At 36.4% G+C, this 22,500-nt stretch overlaps 1 protein-coding gene across 1 annotated transcript in view; it reads left to right on the forward strand.

Moving 5' to 3' along the window:
• LOC135089043 (serine/threonine-protein kinase 10-like) overlaps nt 1–22,500 on the forward strand; it is a 146,891-nt gene that overhangs the window by 102,339 nt on the left and 22,052 nt on the right. Inside the window, 6 exon segments of the mRNA XM_063984234.1 lie at nt 5,635–5,767; nt 5,907–6,330; nt 8,736–8,953; nt 11,307–11,568; nt 12,138–12,365; nt 21,684–21,833. Coding sequence (XP_063840304.1) covers nt 5,635–5,767; nt 5,907–6,330; nt 8,736–8,953; nt 11,307–11,568; nt 12,138–12,365; nt 21,684–21,833 — 1,415 coding nt within the window.

The raw sequence follows: 22,500 nt of genomic DNA on the forward strand, positions 1-22,500 counted from the left end.
TATGGAAAAACAAAGGATTTTAATAAATCAAAGCTAAAAATAATTTATGAGGGCCTAAAGACTATATAACAAGATTAATGAAAATTAACAAAATCTTTTGACGAGAGAATGAGTTTTGTAAAACCTAATGGTATAAAATAAAAGTAAAAAAAGGTGCTGACTGAAATACAAATAAGTGATGTGAGAAAAACACCTGGCACAGATGAAATATTGGGCTAAGTATTTAAGGAATGCAGTAAATAGCTCACAGAGGAAATGCTTTACTGTAACCTCTATGTGTGATGGCAAATTTCAAGATTGCAGAATATATATTATCCCAATACATAAAGGTGATAAAGAAGGTCCACTAAGTTATAGACTAGCATTACTAAGAGTAGTTCACTTATTATGTGGTGTGAAGAATAAATGGATTAAGTACACTCATACCTTGATACTGTGGACCTCACTTTAACAGATTTTGGAAGCAGCTGACAAAATCTGGAGCAGCCGACTCAGTTTGAAAGTCCCACGTGCTACAGATAGAGTTGTGGCGACAATGGACACGTGCTGCTGCTTTGAGAACTGACCACTTGTTTGCAGGCAGTCACTTTATTTACATCAGTGTAACAACACATATAGCTCATTGCTCCATGGTTTTTGCCCTTTTTATGTGTTGTGTTTGAATTAGCATAATTTTCTATAACTATACCATCCCATGGTATCCATGGTAACCATGGTTGGTACCCAGTGATGAGGAAGACAAGATGCTGATGACATTGCCAAAACAATTGGAGGTGAATAGCTGTATGGACACTATTACAATTTGTGGAACACACCAAGAATAGAGATATCAGTGTTCATTATGGAAATTTCAGAATTCTTTGAGAAGCCATAATTAAAGAACAATTTCAAAGTGGTAAGCAATTAAAATTAGACAGTTTTTTTCAAACCAGTACAGACTGCGTTCACCTGATGTACCAGCGAAGTGGTTGAGCTGCTTTTCCCTCCTCCCCTCTCTGTCTTTTCCTCATTTCCTCCATGCCCCCTCCCCCCATCACATGAGTCAGCCACTGTTGGCTGGGGAGCATGGAAGCAAGACCACATCCTTGTGTCCCACACATCAATAGCAGACTGGATATCAGAGAGAATGAACACGTGGTGTAGAGGGAGGCATGTTAAAGTATATATAGGGAGGACATATTGAGTTTTATACCTACAGGTGGGTTTTACTGTGTGATGCCTTGGGAGGAGGGGCAATGTTGTCTATAGTATCTATGTTCCCTAGCCTGTGGCTCATTAGTTCTTTCCAGCTTGGGGGATTAAGTTGGCATTTGTTATACTCCCTTCTTTGTGGGTGAGTCAAACAGAGTGGCGACCTGAGAGGCTTGACAGAGGTTGATGGCCAATAGGTGCCTGATTTCGTTGTATTTGTCCCCTGACTAGTCTATATAGGAGGTAGCCTAGGGATGAGCTGACCCAAATCAGTGGCAGCTTTGAGAGAGGCTGTAACCAGGCATAACAAAAACATGTAAACAAATTTCTTAAGCTTGTAAGAAATATAGGAATGGTATTTACTTATTAGGTGAAGAGATGACGAGGGTAAACAAATTTCTCAATACAAGAATGGTATTTACTTATTAGGTGAAGAGATAATGAGGTAGATAATTGTTGTGGTGATGTGCGAGACTTGAATCTGCAGCAAAAGTGTGGTGACATCATGAGAAAAAAGTCTATAAAAAGTACTTATTTTGAGAGGCCCTTCATTTAAAGAGAGTTTGTATAGGCTGCAGCTCCTAACCTTAGAAATGAGAGGAGATAGAGGAAACTTGATAACATTATTAAGAATGATGAAAAGTGGAACAACTAGATAGAGGGAACCTGTGGTGTAAGATAAAATGGGCACAAGAGGACACAAAAAGAAAGCTGAAGGGAACTTTCTTTGCAGAGTCATAGAAGCCTAGAATAATCTGGATGAAAAACTGGTCCATGCAAGAAGTGATCATGATCTAAAGAAAAAAAAATTGGATACTAGTAGATATGGAGGCAGGATAGTATGAGCATAGCCATTTATATGTCACAGCAAGGTAAACACACACATACACATACACACACACACACACACACCCACAAAAGTGTGATAATTTTGGGGTTGAAGGAAAAAAAATTCTAAGAACAAAGAGAGAAAAAGAAGAGCTAAGAACTGTTAAGAAAGTCTTAAGTAAGTTAAATGATAATGAATATACAATTTTTTAAGATGAAGTAGAAGTAATCATATTATGGCCATACAGTGAAGAAAAAACTTGTTCAATAAAAGTAAAGTTACAAACCCAAACTAAAACAGAAGAAACACCAGCAAGAGTGGCTAGGCTAAAAGATGTGGAGGAATATAAAGTATATATAAGGAAAATCCCTAAATAAGAAGGAAAAGAAAAGAAATTCCAAGACAAAGAAATGAGGCTAGAACTAAAGAAAATAAAACTAATTTTTTTCTAGAGAGTTTTGGACAAGAGGGTGAGGAAATGGTGTATAACCAAGAGAGACCAAAGGGAAATGTAACATTGTGATCTGATAAACAAGAAACACCAATAAGAGTCATGTATACCAATATAGATGAAATAATAGCAAGGAAGCTGGAATTGATGGGTTATATAAATGAACAAAAACCTATAGTATTCTGCCTCACAGAAACGAAACTAACCACAAAAAGACCATAAAGTAATAAGCAAGCAAAATCTCATGCACTTTATATTTCTGCCCGGAATCATGGCAAGTCTGTTCCAATTAATCAAGCACGCCTTCATTAATAGAAAATGTGAAAATCTTTCAAAATCCAACTCCTAGTGATTTCTGGCACCTAAAAAGATCTCTAATAACTTTACTTCTTTATCTTTCCCTCCTTTATTTCAAACTGATGGCACCACTACTACTATCTCATCTATTTTTAAAGCTGAATTCTTCACTTAAATTGCTAAAAACTCCACCTTGGATGATTCAGGGCTTGTTCCTCCTCTCCCCCACCCATTAAGATCCTTCACAGTGGTTCCATGCCTTCACTGGCCTAAACTCTCAGTAGGCTTATGGACCTGATGGGGTCCCTCCTGTTGTTCTCCAAAATTTTGCCTCTGTGCTTGCACCTTGCCTAGTCAGACTCTTCCAACTGTGTCTATCAACATTCCTTGTATATATAGATTTCACTTGATTTTCCTGCCTTATATTAGTGGGCAGAGCTGCTGATGACATAGCAGCTTCTTTGTGCCTCTAGCTTCTGTTCACCAGCTCAGCTACCTACAGTGAACTTTGTGTGCTCTTACAGAGATGTCTATGTATGTTTTGCTCCACCTGACCCATTTTTTCATTCAATTGTCAATTCTGAGGCCCTATAGCTTAGCTCTCTTTGAACACAATAGGTCAGAAGAAGCTAACAATGGAAGAAAAAGCTTGTGCCTTGACTCTTTTGAAAGGAGGGTCAGTTATTTCTGTTGCCAGAATTCTATGGGGGTGTCAAGAGGCAATTTACCACTGAAGCGGGAAGTGGCATCATTGTCATCTGGGGTGGTACCACAGAGGAAAGACTCTGGTGCTCATAAGATCTCACCAAGGACTGATAAGATTCAGAAATGTGAAGTGATGTCAGATAACTGCCACTGCATTCAAGAAGAAGCACCCTGAACTCCTCCAGAACATTGCTATCAGGATAATTCATCATTGCTGGCAGAAGGACCTGGGTCTACCAAGTTGCTGTGGTACTAATAAGACCATGCTTACAGAAACAATGAAGAAGAAAAGGCTTAGTTTCTGTAAGAAATATCAGGATTGGACATCGGAAGATTGGAAGAAAGTTATGTATAGTGATGAGAGCACTTTCAGGCTGGTCAGGGAAGACTCAAAGACTATGTGTCATCTTGAGTACTGTGTCACAGTATGACCCAAAATTTATGGTTAAGACGGTGAAGCACCCTGATAGTGTGATGATTTGGGGGTGCTTTCAGTGGAAACAGGGGCAGGGGAGGACTGGCCTTCCTTCTCAAGAATGTAACAATGAAAAGAAGCAATTATATCAATGTTTTGGAAGACCATATGCTGATATTTTGGGACATTCATGAGTGTGAGTTTTTTTTATGCATATGCATAATGGTGCTTTCAAGTTCAAGATGGTGCAAAAGTTTCTCAAGGATCATAATATCAATGGTTTAGAGTGGCCAGGTAATTCCCTAAATATTAATCTTATAGAAAATGCCTTGAATGTCTTGAAGAACCAAGTTCAAGAGGCAAGACCCAACAATATGAAAGACCTGCAGGATGCACCAAAGAAGCTGTGGATGAGTATGGATGCCACCTACTTCACCAGCCTTGGTGGTGAATAAATCACTTATTGCCCTTAATAAAGTTGACAAAGTATTAAATGGAAGGAAATACTATAAAAATCAGGAAATATAAGATTTTGTTTCAATGTCCTTGTATTCTTAATGTAAAGATTTTTTTGCTGGCATTATATGTCTCGGTTTATGAACTAAAAGAGAAAAGAAAACAAGAATAATTCAGTGGTAGATGTATAAGACAAAAGAAACAGGTGAAGCATGGAAGAAAATGTGCACAATGACTTAACCTGCTCTCGTGCCCATGCTCTCGAATCTTCCTAATTTTCCACGCTCTGCTCTCGTGCCCATGCTCTTGAATCTTCCTAATTTTCCACGCTCTGGCTATAACTATAAAGTCACTTTCAAACAAAATTTATCTATGCCGTGTACCTCTCATCTAACTCCTCTGACTATAAAAAATTCTTTGACTACTTAACTTCCAAAGTGACCACATTCTGACTTCCCTTTTTTGGCTTTCCTCTCCCTTCACTGACCTGACCAACTTGGTGAACTAACCTTTTGACTTTGCTATTCTCCATGACCTAGAGCAACTGGTGCAACACCCTACTCATATTCCTGACTGACTTGGAGATTTTTTTTTCTTTTATTTTATATATATATATATATATATATATATATATATATATATATATATATATATATATATATATATATATATATATATATATATATATAGGAGGGACACCAGCCAAGGGCAACAAGGTCCAATAAAAAAAAGGCCCAATGGTAAGCTCTGGAACCCCTTTCCTCCTGTATTTCCACATTCCAATGGTTTCAAGACATTCATCCTTTAATTGTTGACAACCAATTTTTCTTGTTCAGGGACCAGCACCTCATTGGGTGGTGGTGGTTCTCTTCCTCCCCATTGGTTAATTGCTGTGTTAACATCAGTTTGGGTGGCAGAGTTGATGGCAGTGGCAATGTCTTGCTCACTTTTATCATTGTGGGTTGTGGGGATGAGCGCAGCCCCCCTCTCCCTTCCTCCAGCATTAGAGTTACGCTGCCTTGTGTTATGAATTTACCTGTGGCTCATGGTCCATCCCTTTGTTAGGGTTTTGAGTTTCTTGCATTGCAGTATGATTTGAAGGCAGATTAACCCAGGTATTAGATGTGATTTGCTTTAGCATATGGTTTGTTAGTGGCGATTTGGCTGTACTTATATAATTCATATTTCAATAGACATTAAGGTCTTATTAGTTTATTCTCATATTGCAGTAATATGTATATACATTCCAGCTGCCATATAGTGCCTTATCCATCATTATTTGTTTTCCAGACATTAATCCTGAGGTCATCATGGAAGTTCAGGTTCCTCCCACTGATGGCCATAAGTTAGATGAAAGTGAAGTTGTGATCTGCAATTCTTCTATACTTCATCAGGGCCAGCAGTCTGAATCTCATTCTTCTGAGTAAGATTGATAAAAATGAGAGAAAATGTTTGAAGTAAAATACTTTGGTGATGTATGAGATAATGTATAACAGAATAATGACATATGATGTACTTGAAAATTTTACATTTTTCTGTATTGATCAAACTACTTTTTGTAGGTCTCGATATGAGGTCACAGTTGAGGAACATCAGAAAAGTGACGTTATTCATCCTATGTCATCTGGAAATGACACCACTCATATATCTGTAGTGTCAGTGGATAATCTAGATGACCCAAGTGCTAGTAACAAAGAAACTGTATTATCTACTGAAACACTGTCAACACTTGCACTTGATCAGAAGAGTCCTGTTAAGAAATCTTCTGTTCACACTGAGACAGATCAACAGGGACATCTAGAGACTTCATCCAATATCTCCAACATATCAAATCTCAGTGGAGGAACTACCTCAACTGGACATTCTATGAGTTCAGCAGAGGAAGAAAATAGACCTGCTGTGTCCCTTCACATTGAGGGTACAACTGTTGGTGCAACAGATGTGGATGATGATGATGTATTCAGTAATTCAGAGCAGGATTCTAAGGTAAAAAAGTAATTTTGTTTTGCAAATTATATATATATATATATATATATATATATATATATATATATATATATATATATATATATATATATATATATATATATATATATATATATATATACACACACACACACACACACACACACACACACACACACACACACACACACACACACACACACACACACACACACACACACACACACACACACACACACAGAGAGAGAGAGAGAACATCCAGATTTTCTTTTCTTAACTTTATTTTGTGCAATGTTTCCCCTTTACAAAGGGCATCTTCAGGCTAAAATACATAAATACATTTAGTACATCACTAAAAAAATACATTTAAAAAAATGGGAGCAAAGGTACTAAACCATAAGAGGCACAATAATAAAAATAAAGAAATTGTGCCCCTTATTGGTTAGTGTCTTTGCTCCTATATTCAAAATGTATCATTTTAGTGATATGCTAAAATGTATTTATGTATTTTAGTCTGAAGATGCCTTCTGTGAAGGTCAAACATTACAAGAAATAAAGTGAAGAAAAGAAAACTGGATGTTTTCCCTGTTCACTTTTACTGTATCTCAGAGCTTTATCATATATATATATATATATATATATATATATATATATATATATATATATATATATATATATATATATATATATATATAATATGTGCAGTGAGAAAGAACAGACAACCAGAAATAGTGAGAAGAAAGAACAGAACAGAAATTATTTACCTTATTTCTAGTTGTCCTTTTTGATTGAGTCTCGCCTGGTTTATAGTAGAAGAGTTGCCCTTGATGATGGCATAGTCAGTATTTATCCAGTCCCCTTAATTTAGTCACTAGATTTCTCAGGAGAAAAGTGTTTTATTCATAATAGACAGTGCTGAGAGAGAAACGCTGGGCAGGGCTGGCGTGTGTATGTATATATGTCATCCCCTCCCCCTTTAGTAGCAGAGGGGCAGAGCATTTGGCATGCATTCCCATGTTCAGTCACTATCCAGAGCTTACAAGAGATGGATGTACTAAGGCAGGCAGGGTTGTTTGGTGGAGACTGGGAAGGGATTGAAGCTAGATGGGTCAGTTGTTGTAAGGAGATAAGTGAGTAATTACCGACCATACACCTCAGCCTATCTGAGTAGCATAGGAGCCTCCATAGTAGTCTGCCAGGGAGTGTAATTAATTATAACGCATTCCATATCCAGGGACGTGACTCCTCAGCTGCGTGTGTGTGCGGGCCGAGTTCATGTATATTAAGAGGTGAATTATCCTTCTATTCGTGTGTAGGCACTCGTCTGTATTTGTTGTGGTGCTAAATGTTACTGCGATCAGGTGGGTGTCCCCCAACACCATTTTTTAATGCAGAAGATTCTTTTGATTTGCCTTGTGGTAATTTATCTCTCCCTTTCAAGGGGGATGGATATTGTCTTACTAGGCAGAAAGAGTGTTATAATACCTTGCAGGAAGTGGGTGGTCTGCTGTGGTGGTGGTTTTCCCATGGGGTATTATAGCTTGACCATATATGTTGTGATCTATCATCATGATTGTCTTTCTCCAGATATGATTGTTGGTCCTTTCTCAGCTGTGGGAGTTAATTGCTGTTGTATTTCCCTTATCTGTGGGTGGGCAAAACAGAATGGTGACCTCATTTGTGTAACCTAGTGTTATGACTTTTGGTAACAAGGGTGCATGAGTCAAAAGTGGACCATGTAACCTATATTAAGCCCTGCATCCAGTCACGTAGGAGGTGACTTGGGGGGAGCTAGTCCAGTTGCAACAACTTTGCAAAAAGGCTGAAATTGGTGTTGTAATAGTAGGTTAATTTCCATTGTGGGTTAAAATGGACCAGATGCACCCATGAATGAATGTGGAGGAAAGGGGCAATGCATTAGTGAGTTCTGATAATATAGTGGACACTTATGACAAAAAGTCTTAAGTGTCTACAGTATGATGCACACAAGCCTGATATCAAGTATTTTTTAATTAATTTATTCATAAATTCCCTCCTGTATCAGTTAGTTTTCTACCTTCCCAGCTGCACAAATGCTATTTCCTGATTTGATATCATTTAATTTCATTTAATTTAATTTTATTTTATTAATTTTTTTATTTATTTATTTATTTATTTATTTATTATTTTTTTTTTTTATTGAAAGTAAAATAAGTTCTGTTATAAATTTTTGCACAGTTATGCTGTAAATTATGGTGCTCATAATTCATGAACCTTGTGATTACAGTAAGAATCATGTGCCAGGATTGTGATTCTGTTGCATGCTCATATTTGACCTTTTAATTATATATATTGTTTCTTAGTAGAAAATTTTTGACTGATTTTCCTTTCCTTTTTTGTTTACATATCCCTAAGGCATTTAAAACTTTACTAATCTTGATTTTCAGAAAGCAAAGGGCAGCTCTTGCAACAAGCCTGCACTTGTAAGAGAGCTAACAATCGACAGTGCAGTTTCTGTTGAATCAGGTGTTTCAATAGGCTCAGCAGTATCATCACCAACACAACATATTGACCACTCTCAGCAGAACACCCCAGTTCCCTGCTCCCCAGAAACAAAGATTCTCCCTAACGGTATTGGGAAAGATTCTCAGAGGACATCAGAAAAGTAAGTTTTCCCCCTTTATCTTGTTTTCCTTAATCATATGAGATGGAATTTTCAGACATTGAAAACGTGCAGCTTGAAGATAGAAGGAAAAGATTGGCCATTCTTTCTTTGTTCTTTCATGGAAAGTTTTTATTATGATTAGCATTATTATTATTTTTTAAATGTTTTCCTAATAAAAGATTACTTACATGTGCTTTTAAAAATTAGGACTGTTTGTTTGGGTGTTTATATATATATATATATATATATATATATATATATATATATATATATATATATATATATATATATATATATATATATATATATATATATATATATATATAGACACACACACACACACACACACACACACACACACACACACACACACACACACACACAGTAACTGCAGAAAGTATGCTGAATATTGAATGGAACAACTTGCACAGGGAAGTTACAGAATGTCTGACTCCAGATCTTTCAAAATTCCTGATTGGAACAGAGCAAACTTAGTATTGTTCATTGCCTCTAAAATCTAATTCTTCCATCTATCACAGTCTTCCAGATTGCTATCCCCTCTTCTTTAACAAGACTCAGCTGTCCCCTTCTTATACACAGAACATCCTCAGCCTGTCCTTTACTTCTTAACTGGAAATTTCACATCTCATCTGTTTAAAACAGCTTCCATAAAGTTGGATGTTCTGAATTGTCTCTGATAGTTTTTTCTTATTTCCCCTGCTACTAACTCTGTATATGGACCTTACCTGTCCATGTATGGGGTACACTTCACATACTCTTGTATTTATGGTGGGGTTCCAAACACATTTCTTCTGGATTTTTTTTTCTTTTTTTTTAATGTAGAAGGGACACCAGGAGGAGGAACACCAGCCAAGGGCAACAAAAATCCAATATAAAAAAAAAGGCCCACTGAGATGCCAATCCCTGAATAGGATCCAAAGTGGTAGTCAAAAATTAAAGGATAAGTGTCTTGAAACTTAAGTGTCTTGAAGGAAGAGTGGAATCAAAAGCATTTCAAATTATCATCTCTCCTCTGACTGACTGTCTTCAACCTCTCTTTCTTCACTGCTGTGTTGTATTTCTTATTATCATCTATCACTATTTTCATGCTAACTGCTCTTCTTATCATGCCATCTGTATGGCTCCCCTCCTCCTGCAGCCTTGCTGCATAAGATTTTCTGTTTTTTCTCATTCTTTTTCTTTTCATCTCAAATGCAACAGTTAACCAGTATTTTCTATCTTTTATTTCTTTTCTGGTAAACTCTGGAACTCCTTTCCCACTTCTGCATTTACTCCTTCCTTTGACTTGAACTCTTAAAAATTGGGTTTCAAGCCCATTATCCTTCAACTTTGGATAATCCATATGTGTTATGTTAGTTGTGGTGTGGCTGGGTGTGGTGTGACTGAATGTGATATGGGTTGTTTTGTAACTAGTTATGGTGTGACTGTGTTATTGGTCATTGTCTGGCTTTTTCTTTTTTTTTTTTTTTTTTTTTTTTGGTAAGAGGAACTGCCCTAAGGCAGTAAAGGAAGTAAAATAAAAATAATAATAATATAAAAAGACCCACTGATATCCAAGCTTCAAATGAGAATAATCATATGGATTATTCAAAGTTGAAGGATAATGGGCTTGAAACCCAATTTTTAAGAGTTCAAGTCAAAGGAAGGAGTAAATGCAGAAGTGGGAAAGGAGTTCCAGAGTTTACCAGAAAAGAAATAAAAGATAGAAAATACCGGTTAACTGTTGCATTTATTATATATATATATATATATATATATATATATATATATATATATATATATATATATATATATATATATATATATATAGTAAGGAGGGCTACAACTGACTTCCTTCTTCATTTATTGCAATGCGTCACCTTCACAGAAAGCATCATCAGGCAAAAAATTTTGATAAAAATAAGTACAAAGACAGAAAAGTCATAAAATATCACACTATGGACAATTTTAAAAACAAAACAATAACCAAAAGGGGACAGGCAGGCAAGCATTAACAAAAAACAATGTGACAGAATAACTACCTGACTCATAAGCTTCACAGTCTAGGTATTTGTGGATTGAAGCACAGCAAACATTTACTAAACTTGTTAGTTCTAACTACTACTTTGTTAATGCCTTTATGCAGCTGCAAAGTGTACATATTTATAGATATATGTATAGCATTATTTTTGTTATCTATTTATTTATTTATTTTATTTTATTTTATTTTATTTTATTTTATTCTATTTTATTATTTATTTATTTATTTATTTATTTATTTATTTATTTATTTTATTTATTTATTTTATTTATTTATTTTTTCTTCTTTTTACTGAACACAATTTTTCTTCAGATCTGACTGGGATACTGAAAGCACAACTAGTTCAGAAAAGGAGAATAGACTCAGAGAAAAGGATGATGAAAGTCTTGATGAAGTAGTCCTGAGAAGGTCCCAGAGAAGTAACTCCTCCGACATTCCTTCTTCCATAGACAAAAACAAAGAAAACAGAAACACAAGAACGAAAGCAGAAATTGATTTGGTTGCTCTGCGCAAGAAGACCAGAAAGCGCACCAGGAAATTTGTTGTTGATGGTGTAGTTGTGACAACAAGACAGGTAATTTTTTTTTTTTTTTTGTTAATTTGTTATATATATATATATATATATATATATATATATATATATATATATATATATATATATATATATATATATATATATATATATATATATATATATATATGTGTGTGTGTGTGTGTGTGTGTGTGTGTGTGTGTGTGTGTGTGTGTGTGTGTGTGTTTGTGTGTGTGTGTCATTTTTAGACTTAAACACTTCTACCATGGTAAGGGATTGACTAGGAAATATCTGAAAATTTTTAATGCTCTACATTTTACCATAAAAAAATGCACTGTAAACTTTTTAAAAATATTTCCTGTTTATAATGCCACAAAGATATAATAGAATTAAAAGTTATTCCATGTAAACAGCATTTCTTTGGAAAAAAAAAAGTAATTTCTTTTGGCTTTAGTTTTTCAATTCAAATTTACAGAAAAAAACAAAATTTTCACTCCACATCTTTCACTCTGTATCTTAGGAAATTTGCCCCCCCCCCAAGGGGACCTGGTATATTGATAGACAATTGTCATTATTGTTACTATCCAAAAATGTTTTTTTGCTCTCGACAGGTATTTTATGAAGATGAAGGAACTGCCACAGGACACTTTGCTCGAAAGCAAGAATTAAGGGAACTTAAGATTCTTCAAAAAATTGAACAGAAACAGTTCCAGAAGTTAGCTGTTGAGGCAAACTTAGCCAAAGCTGAACAGGACAAGGAATTTGAGATGGAAAAGCAGCAGCTCCTACGAACTTACGATGCAGATATTGAAGCTTTAAATCGGCAGCAGAAGCAACAAGTAAGAATGTTTGTAGTAATATGTGTAATTGTCTTAATGTCTATACTTTTTGGGCATATGAAGTACACTTTTTCCCAAAAAATTCTCAGAAAGGCACCCTGAACTGTAGATGCAAGTCAGGTTTGGGTAGATTTGGGCTATTGACAGGCAGTAGTTTCAGTTCTTCAGTAGGCTTAGTGGTACTGTAAATGAGCTCCAAACACCTTCATACAAAAGTGTTTCCCAAATTTCCTTAGAATGATTAGCAATCAAATATTATAAACTACAAATCTAGTTATACATATATAATTATGATAATAAATTATAAATGTATTTATTCATTGCATAATAAGCAAGTCTGTATCCACAGCAGTTTTGCACTATTGTAATTTTTGATGTCACCACAACTAGTAACATGTTTCTTAAAAGGTAATGGTATTGTTATGTACAGTAACTTTATAGAGAAAATGAAGAGGGAAAGATAGGAAAGGAGAGAGGAAGGAGGAAGTGGGAGAGAAGAGAGAAAGAGGGAGCAATGAGAATTGCATGGGGTTAAGTGAATCATAGCCACTGCTGGATGTGGAGCTGGATACTATAACTTTTGTTATGTCAGAGTAAGTTTGTTCTTTTAATTTCTCCTCTTTTTATTTGTACTAGCACCTTGAACTCAAGGCCTGTGTAAGAAGAGAAACTGAAGTTTAGTGTAAAAGAAAATTTCAGCCAGCTCCTGTACATTTCCATAAAATTATTTATTAAAGATAATCTGCTTTTGATAAAATGAGAAGCTCTGCCTGTGAGTGTGGCACATGGATACTCCTTTCTGCCATCTCCCTCTACTCTTTCCTCCTATCATGTCAGCCCAGCATGAGAGAGTTCCCTCCTCAGCTGTCAGGCCAGTAGGCAGGGTTGAGCTATAATGAGCAGACATCACCAGAAAGCTGGTGACGGATATACTGTATTTGATGGCTCATAAGACGAACCTTTTCTCCAAAAAAAAGTCTCAGGAAATGAGCCTGCATCCTATGATGCCAAGGTTCAGCATTGAGGCAGTGGTTGGTGGTAAGTCTTTGGCAACAGTGGCTCTAAAATCAAACCCCAGACATCACACCTGTAAACAAAGTGATGATTGGTACTACACAACAAAACAACTCTTTCTTTCAAGGTAACAATATATAATAGATCACACTTACTGGTAATTCACATAGAATGACATCAGTCAGGAAGAATTTGCCTAAGTGACAGTTTAAGTTTACAGTGTGATGCCGTTACTCCTTGAGGTAAGACACACTTTCATGCAATTAAAATTGCACCTATCTTTTAACATTTTTATGAACAAACTTTATTACCACTGTAGTCTCTCAGTCACTGCCAACACCATATGCCAGGTACATGTTTACATCTCACAACAGGATTGGTATGTAGGCTACTAGCAAATATTAAAGTTTTTAAATGCAAAATATTGGGATTTAATAATGATCTAAATGCATTTGAGAGTCTATAAATGTCAGGTAAAATCCTTCACTTCATATTCAGAGCTTAAATCCGCTCATTTATCTGTCTGCCAAAACTGGGTGTGTCTTATGAGCCCATGCATCTTATGGACCATCAAATACGGTATATATATATATGTATATATATATATATATATATATATATATATATATATATATATATATATATATATATATATATATATATATATATATATATATATATATATATATATTTTTTTTTTTTTTTTTTTTTTTTTTTTTTTTAGCAATATACGGGCTAGAGTTAGCTTTGTAATTCAATACACTTTGTGGGCCAGTTAAGTTCCTGGTGTCACTGCTGTCTTGCCTTCATGTGAAGAAACTGTCTGCCTACTTGTTTGTATTTTTGTTGGTGTTTGTTCTCCATCTGCGTTATTGCATTTTGAGTCAAGTTGACTCTTTTACCGTGTGTTCTTTTTATTTAAATGCTGCTGGGCTCATGTTTATCTTGTAAGTTATCATTACCAGGGGATATTCTTTGGTGTTTTGTGTTCAAATGTCTGTTTTCCCTTCAGACTCATCAATTTTAAGGTGATACAGTAGCTACAAAAGAAATTTATTCTTTTTTACCACAAAATAGATTTGTACAGTGGGTGTTTGAGTTACGAGCGAGATACATTCCAGAAGGCTGCTCATAAGTTGTTTTGCTCATAACTTGTCATCATAAATTTTCGGTACAAAAAAATACTATCATATGTTCCACAAACAATATAATGCTTACTTCATTGATACGTGAAACCATGAGAGAGAGAGAGAGAGAGAGAGAGAGAGAGAGAGAGAGCACCTTATCCGATGGGTGATGTGATACTACTGAGTAGTGACAGGCTTGAGGCTTCTGCCAAACGCAAGACTCAAATATGTCAGACGTACAACCTGGGTTAGAGCGAGACACATCTCTCTCTCTCTCTCTCTCTCTCTCTCTCTCTCTCTCTCTCTCTCTCTCTCTCTCTCTCTCTCTCTCTCTCTCTCTCTCTCTCTCTCTCTCTCCCCCTCCCAGTTTATGCATGCCTTTATTCATATAATTAATTAATTAAGATGGCTGTTGGAAAGCATAAGACAGGTTTGTTTACCTACTCATTGACTTAGGAGTGGGGTGTAGCCAAAGTCCCTGAGTTATGAGGCTCTCTCTCTCTCTCTCTCTCTCTCTCTCTCTCTCTCTCTCTCTCTCTCTCTCTCTCTCTCTCTCTCTCTCTCTCTCTCTCTCTCTCTCTCTCTCTCTCTCTCTCTCTCTCTCTCTCTCTCTCTCTCTCCCTCCCCCCTCCCTCCCTCCCTTCCTCCCTCCCTCCCAGGTTATACATGGCTTTGTTTATATAATTAATTAATTAAGATGGCTGTTGGAAAGCATAAGACAGGTTTGTTTACCTACTCACTGACTTAGGAGTGGGTGTAGTCAGTCCCTGAGTTATGAGGCTCTCTCTCTCTCTCTCTCTCTCTCTCTCTCTCTCTCTCTCTCTCTCTCTCTCTCTCTCTCTCTCTCTCTCTCTCTCTCTCTCTCTCTCTCTCTCTCTCTCTCTCTCTCTCTCTCTCTCTCTCTCTCTCTCTCTCTCTCTCTCTCTCTCTCTCTCTCATAACAACATAAGAAATAAGGGAAGCTGCAAGAAGCAACCATCCTTACACATGGCAGTCCCTGTTTGATATATATACCTACCTATTTCCATATTATCCCCATCCATAAACCTGTCTAATCTTCTCTTAAAGCTTTCTAATGTCTTAGCACTAGCAACATGATTACTGAGTCCGTTCCACTCATCTACCACTCTATTTGAGAACCAATTTTTTCCTATCTCCTTCCTAAACCTAAATTTTTCAAGCTTGAACCCATTATTTCCTGTTTTACCCTGGTTGCTGATCCTAAGAATTTTGCTTACATCCCCCTTGTTATAACCCTTATACCACTTAAAGACTTCTATCAGGTCCCCTCTTAACCTACCTCTCTAAAGAATGTAAATTTAACAACTTCAATCTCGCCTCGTAAGGAGTACACCTCATCCCCTGTATCCTTTTAGTCATTCTCCTCTGTACTGATTCTAATAGACCCATATCTTTCCTGTAATGTGGGAACCAGAACTGCACAGTGTAGTCTAGATGAGGTCTGACCAGCGCCAAGTATAACTTTAATATTACTTCCAGCCTTCTACTTTTAACACTCCTAAAAATTAATCCTAGTACCCTATTTGCCCTGTTTCTGGCCTCTGTGCACTGTTTTCCTAGACCAGTTCAGAGCTAATTATAACTCCTAAATCTTTCTCGTACCCTGTACCTACCAGAGTTTCATTGTTTAATGTGTACCTACTGTGTGGGTTTCCTCTACCTACACTAAGTACTTTGCATTTATTGATATCAAATTGCATTTGCCATCTATCCGTCCATTCATTCATCCTATCTAAATCTGCCTGCAAGTTGATGGCATCCGATTCTGACCTAATTAATCTACCTATCTTTGTGTCATCCACAAATTTACTAACATCACTACTGATTCCACTATCCAAGTCATCGATATGTATTAGAAATAACAATGGCCCTAATACTGATCCCAGTAGCACCCCACTAATTACATGATCCCACTCGGATTTCGAGCCGTTTATTACAACTTTTTGTCGCCTGTCGCTAAGCCATGACCTTATCCAGCCTAACACCTTCCCATCTATCCTGTGTGCCCTAACCTTTCTCAGAAACCTTTGATGGGGTACCTTGTCAAATGCTTTACTAAAGTCCAGATATAAGATATCATAACTATCACCATTATCTACTGCTTCGTACACTTTACTGTGAAAACTTAACAAGTTTGTCAGGCAAGACTTCCCCTTTGTGAAACCATGCTGTGATTGATTTATCAAGTTATGTTTGTCTAAATGTTCCCTAATGTTCCTCCCTGTTATTGACTAATATTTTACCTACAACTGAAGTTAAGCTGACAGGTCTATAGTTAGACACTAAAGTTTTATCTCCTTTTTAAAGATGGGTACTATGGCCAGCCTCCACATTACTGGTACCTCACCTGACTCAAATGATTTCCTAAAGACAGAAACACAGCTCACTAATAACCTCTTTGCATTCCTTTAAGTACTCTGGGATATATTTCATCTGGTCTTGAACTTTTTTATCCTATCTATCTCCTGTTCCACTATCTTCCTAGTTATGGAAATATCAGTCAGCTTCTCATTCTCATCTGCTCTAAACATCTGTCCACTATCTGGCATCTCTCTCTCTCTCTCTCTCTCTCTCTCTCTCTCTCTCTCTCTCTCTCTCTCTCTCTCTCTCTCTCTCTCTCTCTCTCTCTCTCTCTCTCTCTCTCTCTCTCTCTCTCTCTCTCTCTCTCTCTCTCTCTCTCTCTCTCTCTCTCCCTCCCATGCACATTTTTTTTCTTTTCTTCCACTCTCCTCAGGTTATACATGCCTTTATTCATATCATTTAGTAAGATGGCGGACTGAAAATATAAGACAGGTATGTTTGCCAATTCATGGACTTAAAGTAATGGAGCAGGCTTTCTACACTACAATCCTCCCATCTCTATGCCTCTCAGAGTTTGACTGGCAGAGGTCCATATGCTGTAGAATCTCAAGCCAGACTCACTGCGTTGCAGTATAAGTTTTTAAATTAATTTAAATTTTAAACTAGCATCTCAAAATAAACTACAGGGCCTGTGCCCTGCCTGCGGTCTCTCGCTATGCTGCTGTGCTGTGTGGGTAGTGGCGAAGCAGCGTACTATATAACACACCATATTTGAACTTTTGGTTAGCAAAGGGAACAATATCGAAAGCACAATTTCATTTTGCAATAGACTACTCATATCTCTGAACATTCATAACTCGTTACCTCATAACTCTGTACATGCCATTTGGTGCACAGTTTTCATTTGTCTCCCCACCATAGGAAAAATGGATGGAGTTTGTGAGCATGTAGAGTAATACAGCCCACCTTGCTCCATCATCCACAAAGGCAACAGGTTTCTGTGAGCTCAATAAGAAAGGTCAAGCATCATGCTACTCCTCATTGCCCATTTTTTCACTTGACCACCAACTTTGGTTCCCTATATTTCTGCTCCAAGTTCTCAGAATGGTTCAAAATAAACTTACAATTGAAGAGAAGACCCATGCCCTCATCCCATTAGAGCAAGGCATGTCTGTGATATGTGTAACTGCAGACCTGAGAGTCACAAAGATAGCCTCAAGAAAGCTGCCGCCACTGTCCCACTTGGCTTCATTCCACCCAGAAATCCTGGCTCTGGGGTTATAAGGAAGACTTCTGTTCACACTGACAAGCTTCTGAAGAGAGAAGTGATGTCAGATCCTGCCCTAACTGCCATAGGACTCTAGAAAAACATTCTGCACTCATCACTGTACATATCATCTAGCATTGCCTGCAGAAGGACTTAAAAGTGCCTACTCATCATGCTGCAAAGAAGTCCCTTCTAACTGAAGTCATAAAGAAGAAGTGGCATCAGTTCTGCATTTATTTATCAAGACTCCTCATTGCACCTTATATTCACAGCTGTTAATAACAGTTGTTTGTCTTGTATTATACAGTACACTATTGTCCTCACTTAAAAAGAAAAAAGGATGTCTACACTTCAGATTTTCTGTATGCATGTGTATTTATCTAGTTGTATTTACCTAGTTGTGATGTACAGGAGAGGAGATAATTGTTTTCATCCAACTTTTCCTTAAAGTCATGAATATTTGTAGCACACACTACTTCCCCCTCCAGTTACTTCCATGTCTCAATGCTTCTATAAGGGAAGCTAAACTTCTTTATGTCCTTTCTGTAGATGGTTGCTTTTAGTTTTCTTCCATGTCCCCTTGTTTATCTTTCATTCATTACAAATAGATCTTCCTTATTTGGTTTTTCCTATCCAACTCAGTAATCTGTAAAGAGCAATCATGTCACCTCTTGCTCATCACTTTTCCAAGGTTGGGAGTTACATCCTTGTTAGTCTCTTCTCATATGACAGATCTTGGAATTCTGTATCATTTTGGTTGCTGCTCTCTGTATGCCTCCCAATTTTCTTGTTTTTTTTCTCCATGTGGTGACCAAATTACTGCTGCATGTTCTAATCTTGGACATATCATTGATGTTATTATTTTTGTCATAATTTCTTCATCTTGATAAGCAAAGGCAACTTTTATATCTCTTAGCAGGTTGAGAGTTTCATCTGTCATCTTATTAATATGTTTTTCCAGTGATAATTCCTCTGAGAACGTCATTCCCAGATCTTTTTCCTCTGTTGTCTTGTTAATTGTTTAATTCCCCATCCTATAACTACACTCCTTCTTTTTACACTTGCCAGAGTTAAATTCCAATCGTCATCAGTTGCTCCACTCCCACGCCTTTTCTAGATCTCTGCAATTCTTCACAATCCTCAGTTTCCTTCACTCTTCTCATAAGATTTGCATTGTCAGCAAAAAGACTCACATAGCTGGATACTTTCTCCACCATATCATTTATATACACCACGAACATTACTGGTGCTAACACTGACCCTTGTGGGGACCTCACTTATTACTGTTTGCATCTCTGTTCTTCTTTAAATCCTCCATGCACTCAATCAGTCTTTCATTTACACCATCCATCTTCTCCATTTTCCTTAGAAGTCTTTTATGTGGCACCTTATCAGAAGCTTTTCTTAAATCTAGGTAAATGCAGTCTTCCCAACCATCTCTTTCCAGCTTTATGTCAGTTTTTTTGTAATAATAACAACAAATTGGTAAGACAAGATCTCCCCTTTCTAAAATCAAATTGACAATTTGTAAGGATTCTGGTATCTTACAAAAACTTGTTATTTTTTTTTACTATCCTTTCACATATTTTGCTAATATGCTTTTCAGCAAAACTGGTCTGTAATTTAGTGGATCTTGTGTGTCTCCTCCTTTAAATATGGGCACAATGTTCGTCCTTTTCCAATCCTGTGGAACTATTCCTTCATTAATAAAGTTAAATATTATGGTATGTAATTTATATTTGAGCTGGTTACTGCATTATTTTAATACCCATCCTGACACTCCATCCAGTCATGCAGCCTATCTCACATCTAAAATTAATGAAATCATCATGATTTCAATAATATCCTGTACTTGAAATTCCTTAATTTTTCAAATTTTCTTTGCATCAAGTGGCCTTATAAATTCCTTTTCCTTTGTAAAAACTTCCTTGGAGCTCTTATTCATCGCTTCTGCCATCTCTTTCCACTCCATCCACCCTTAGTTTAGGATCGTGTTTACACCTATTATATCTTTTTCAATCTGTCTTTCTTCATCTCTCAGGATCTTCATGCAATCATTTCTTGCTTGTTTGTAATTATTTCATAGGTTAATTCTTTTACTTTTTCTTCACTTTTTCCATGAATCCTCTTTCATCCTTCTTGCTGCTTTGCAGTTTTTATTAAATCACACTTTTTTACCAACTATTATTGTCTACCTTTTCAGGCGCAAACCTCTTTTTGTCTTCGCTGTATATTTTCAAGAAACTCATCCCACTTCTCTTGGACCCTCTATGGAACATATCCCATCTCTCCTTGAAAAAACTTTGTGTTGTCAAAGTCTATGTAGTTTAATTTGGATGAAGGGATGATTAAAAAGTTGATTTCCATAATAAAACCAAGATTTTAATATGCAGCAGTGGTGTGGTCTCGTCACACAAAGAGGAATAGTAAAATTTGAAAGAATACAAATAGCAGTCACTAAGATGGTTCCAGAGTTGAGCAAGTCAATCAACGAAGAGAGATTAAAAAATGTTGGAAATTCCTATCCTTGAAAATAGGAGGGAGAGAGAGAGAGAGAGAGAGAGAGAGAGAGAGAGAGAGAGAGAGAGAGAGAGAGAGAGAGATTTAATAAACATCTATAGAATGATAAATGGTTTGGAAAATGTGGACAAAAAATGTTTTATAAATTTACACACACATAGTACAAGGGGACACAGTAAGAACCTGAAGAAAGTTAACTGTAGAAGAGACATCAAGAAATATAGTTTTCCTTATAGAAGTGTGAACAAATGGAATGAACTCAGTGAAGACATCAATGCCATAACTGTCCATGCTTTTAAGACCAAACTGGATAGATTTAGAGACGGGATACTATGAGATTACTCTCCTCCCGTAAACCACAACTAGGTAAACTAGGTAAATACACACACACACACACACACACACACACACACACACACACACACACACACACACACACACACACACACACACACAATACACACACACATACAATACACACACACACACACACACACACACACACACACACACACACACACACACACACACACACACACACACACAAGTGATCACGTTTTACCATTTTGTCAAAATGAGGCCCTTGTATTTCTCTCTCTCTCTCTCTCTCTCTCTCTCTCTCTCTCTCTCTCTCTCTCTCTCTCTCTCTCTCTCTCTCTCTCTCTCTCTCTCTCTCTCTCTCTCTCTCTCTCTCTCTCTCTCTCTCTCTCTCTTAACAAGCGTGCCAGAAATCATTGGCCATATGTCTTTCATCTAAGCTTAAGCTTACACTGTGCATGTGTGTGTTTGTTGAAATGCACTGATGTGTAAGTTGTGGGATAAAGATTATTATTCATATATATATATATATATATATATATATATATATATATATATATATATATATATATATATATATATATATATATATATATATATATATATATATATATATATATATATATATATATATATATATATATATATATATATATATATATATATATATATATATATATATATATATATATATATATATATATATATATATATATATATATATATACTTTATTTTTTCCCATGAAACAGGTGGAAAAAGCAGAGAGCTTACAAGAAGTGGAACTGAAGAATGCAAGTAAGAAAATAAGGGCTGAGCAAGAGCGTGAGTTGAAATCTTTTAGAGAGTCTCTGAAGACAGAACTGAAACTCTTAAAACAAGAGATTGATCTTCTACCAAAAGTGAGTTATTTTCCCGATGTTATGTTTTGGCTTTCAATTTTAGTTACTATTTTAGATTTGCTGCAAAATTTAAGTTTATTTAGAATTCATGATACTATATTTACTTTGGAAAGAAGATAACTTGAGAGCAAAAGATGCAAATTCTCACCATACATAACAGATCTATTGGCTGGAAGAAAGCATTGGTGGTTATGAGTCTGTATAAGGCAGCAATTTTTGTGCTACTCACCCTAGTTTCTAGATATATGGGTGAGCTTGTTTGAGTTCTTTGTCAGTGATCTAGGGATTCTTGACAGCCTGATGTCTTCTGAGCTTGTTTGTAGTAGGGAGGGTCTTTCTTGGTCATCCAGAAAGGGGGCACAAGCTAGAATTTGGGAAGCACATGCTTTCTTAACCAATGCAAAAATTACTACTTTACACAGACTCATCTGCTCCAATATTTTCTTCCAGACATTGCCTGTTTTATTTAGGGCAAAAATTTGTCTTTCCAACCACCCTTAAAGGTAAATTAAGAAGCAGCAGGTTAAATATGACAGCAAGTGATTTATTGGATGTAGTGACAAGGTTGGTGGGATCAAGGATTAACCTTCCCTCCAACAGTTGGGAAAGCACCTGATCTTGAAACCATTGACAAGCTACAAGCTGGAGTTTAAGACAATTGTTAGTG

The sequence above is a fragment of the Scylla paramamosain genome, chromosome 3 (genome assembly GCF_035594125.1).
Source record: "Scylla paramamosain isolate STU-SP2022 chromosome 3, ASM3559412v1, whole genome shotgun sequence".
Taxonomy (NCBI): Eukaryota; Metazoa; Arthropoda; class Malacostraca; order Decapoda; family Portunidae; genus Scylla; species Scylla paramamosain.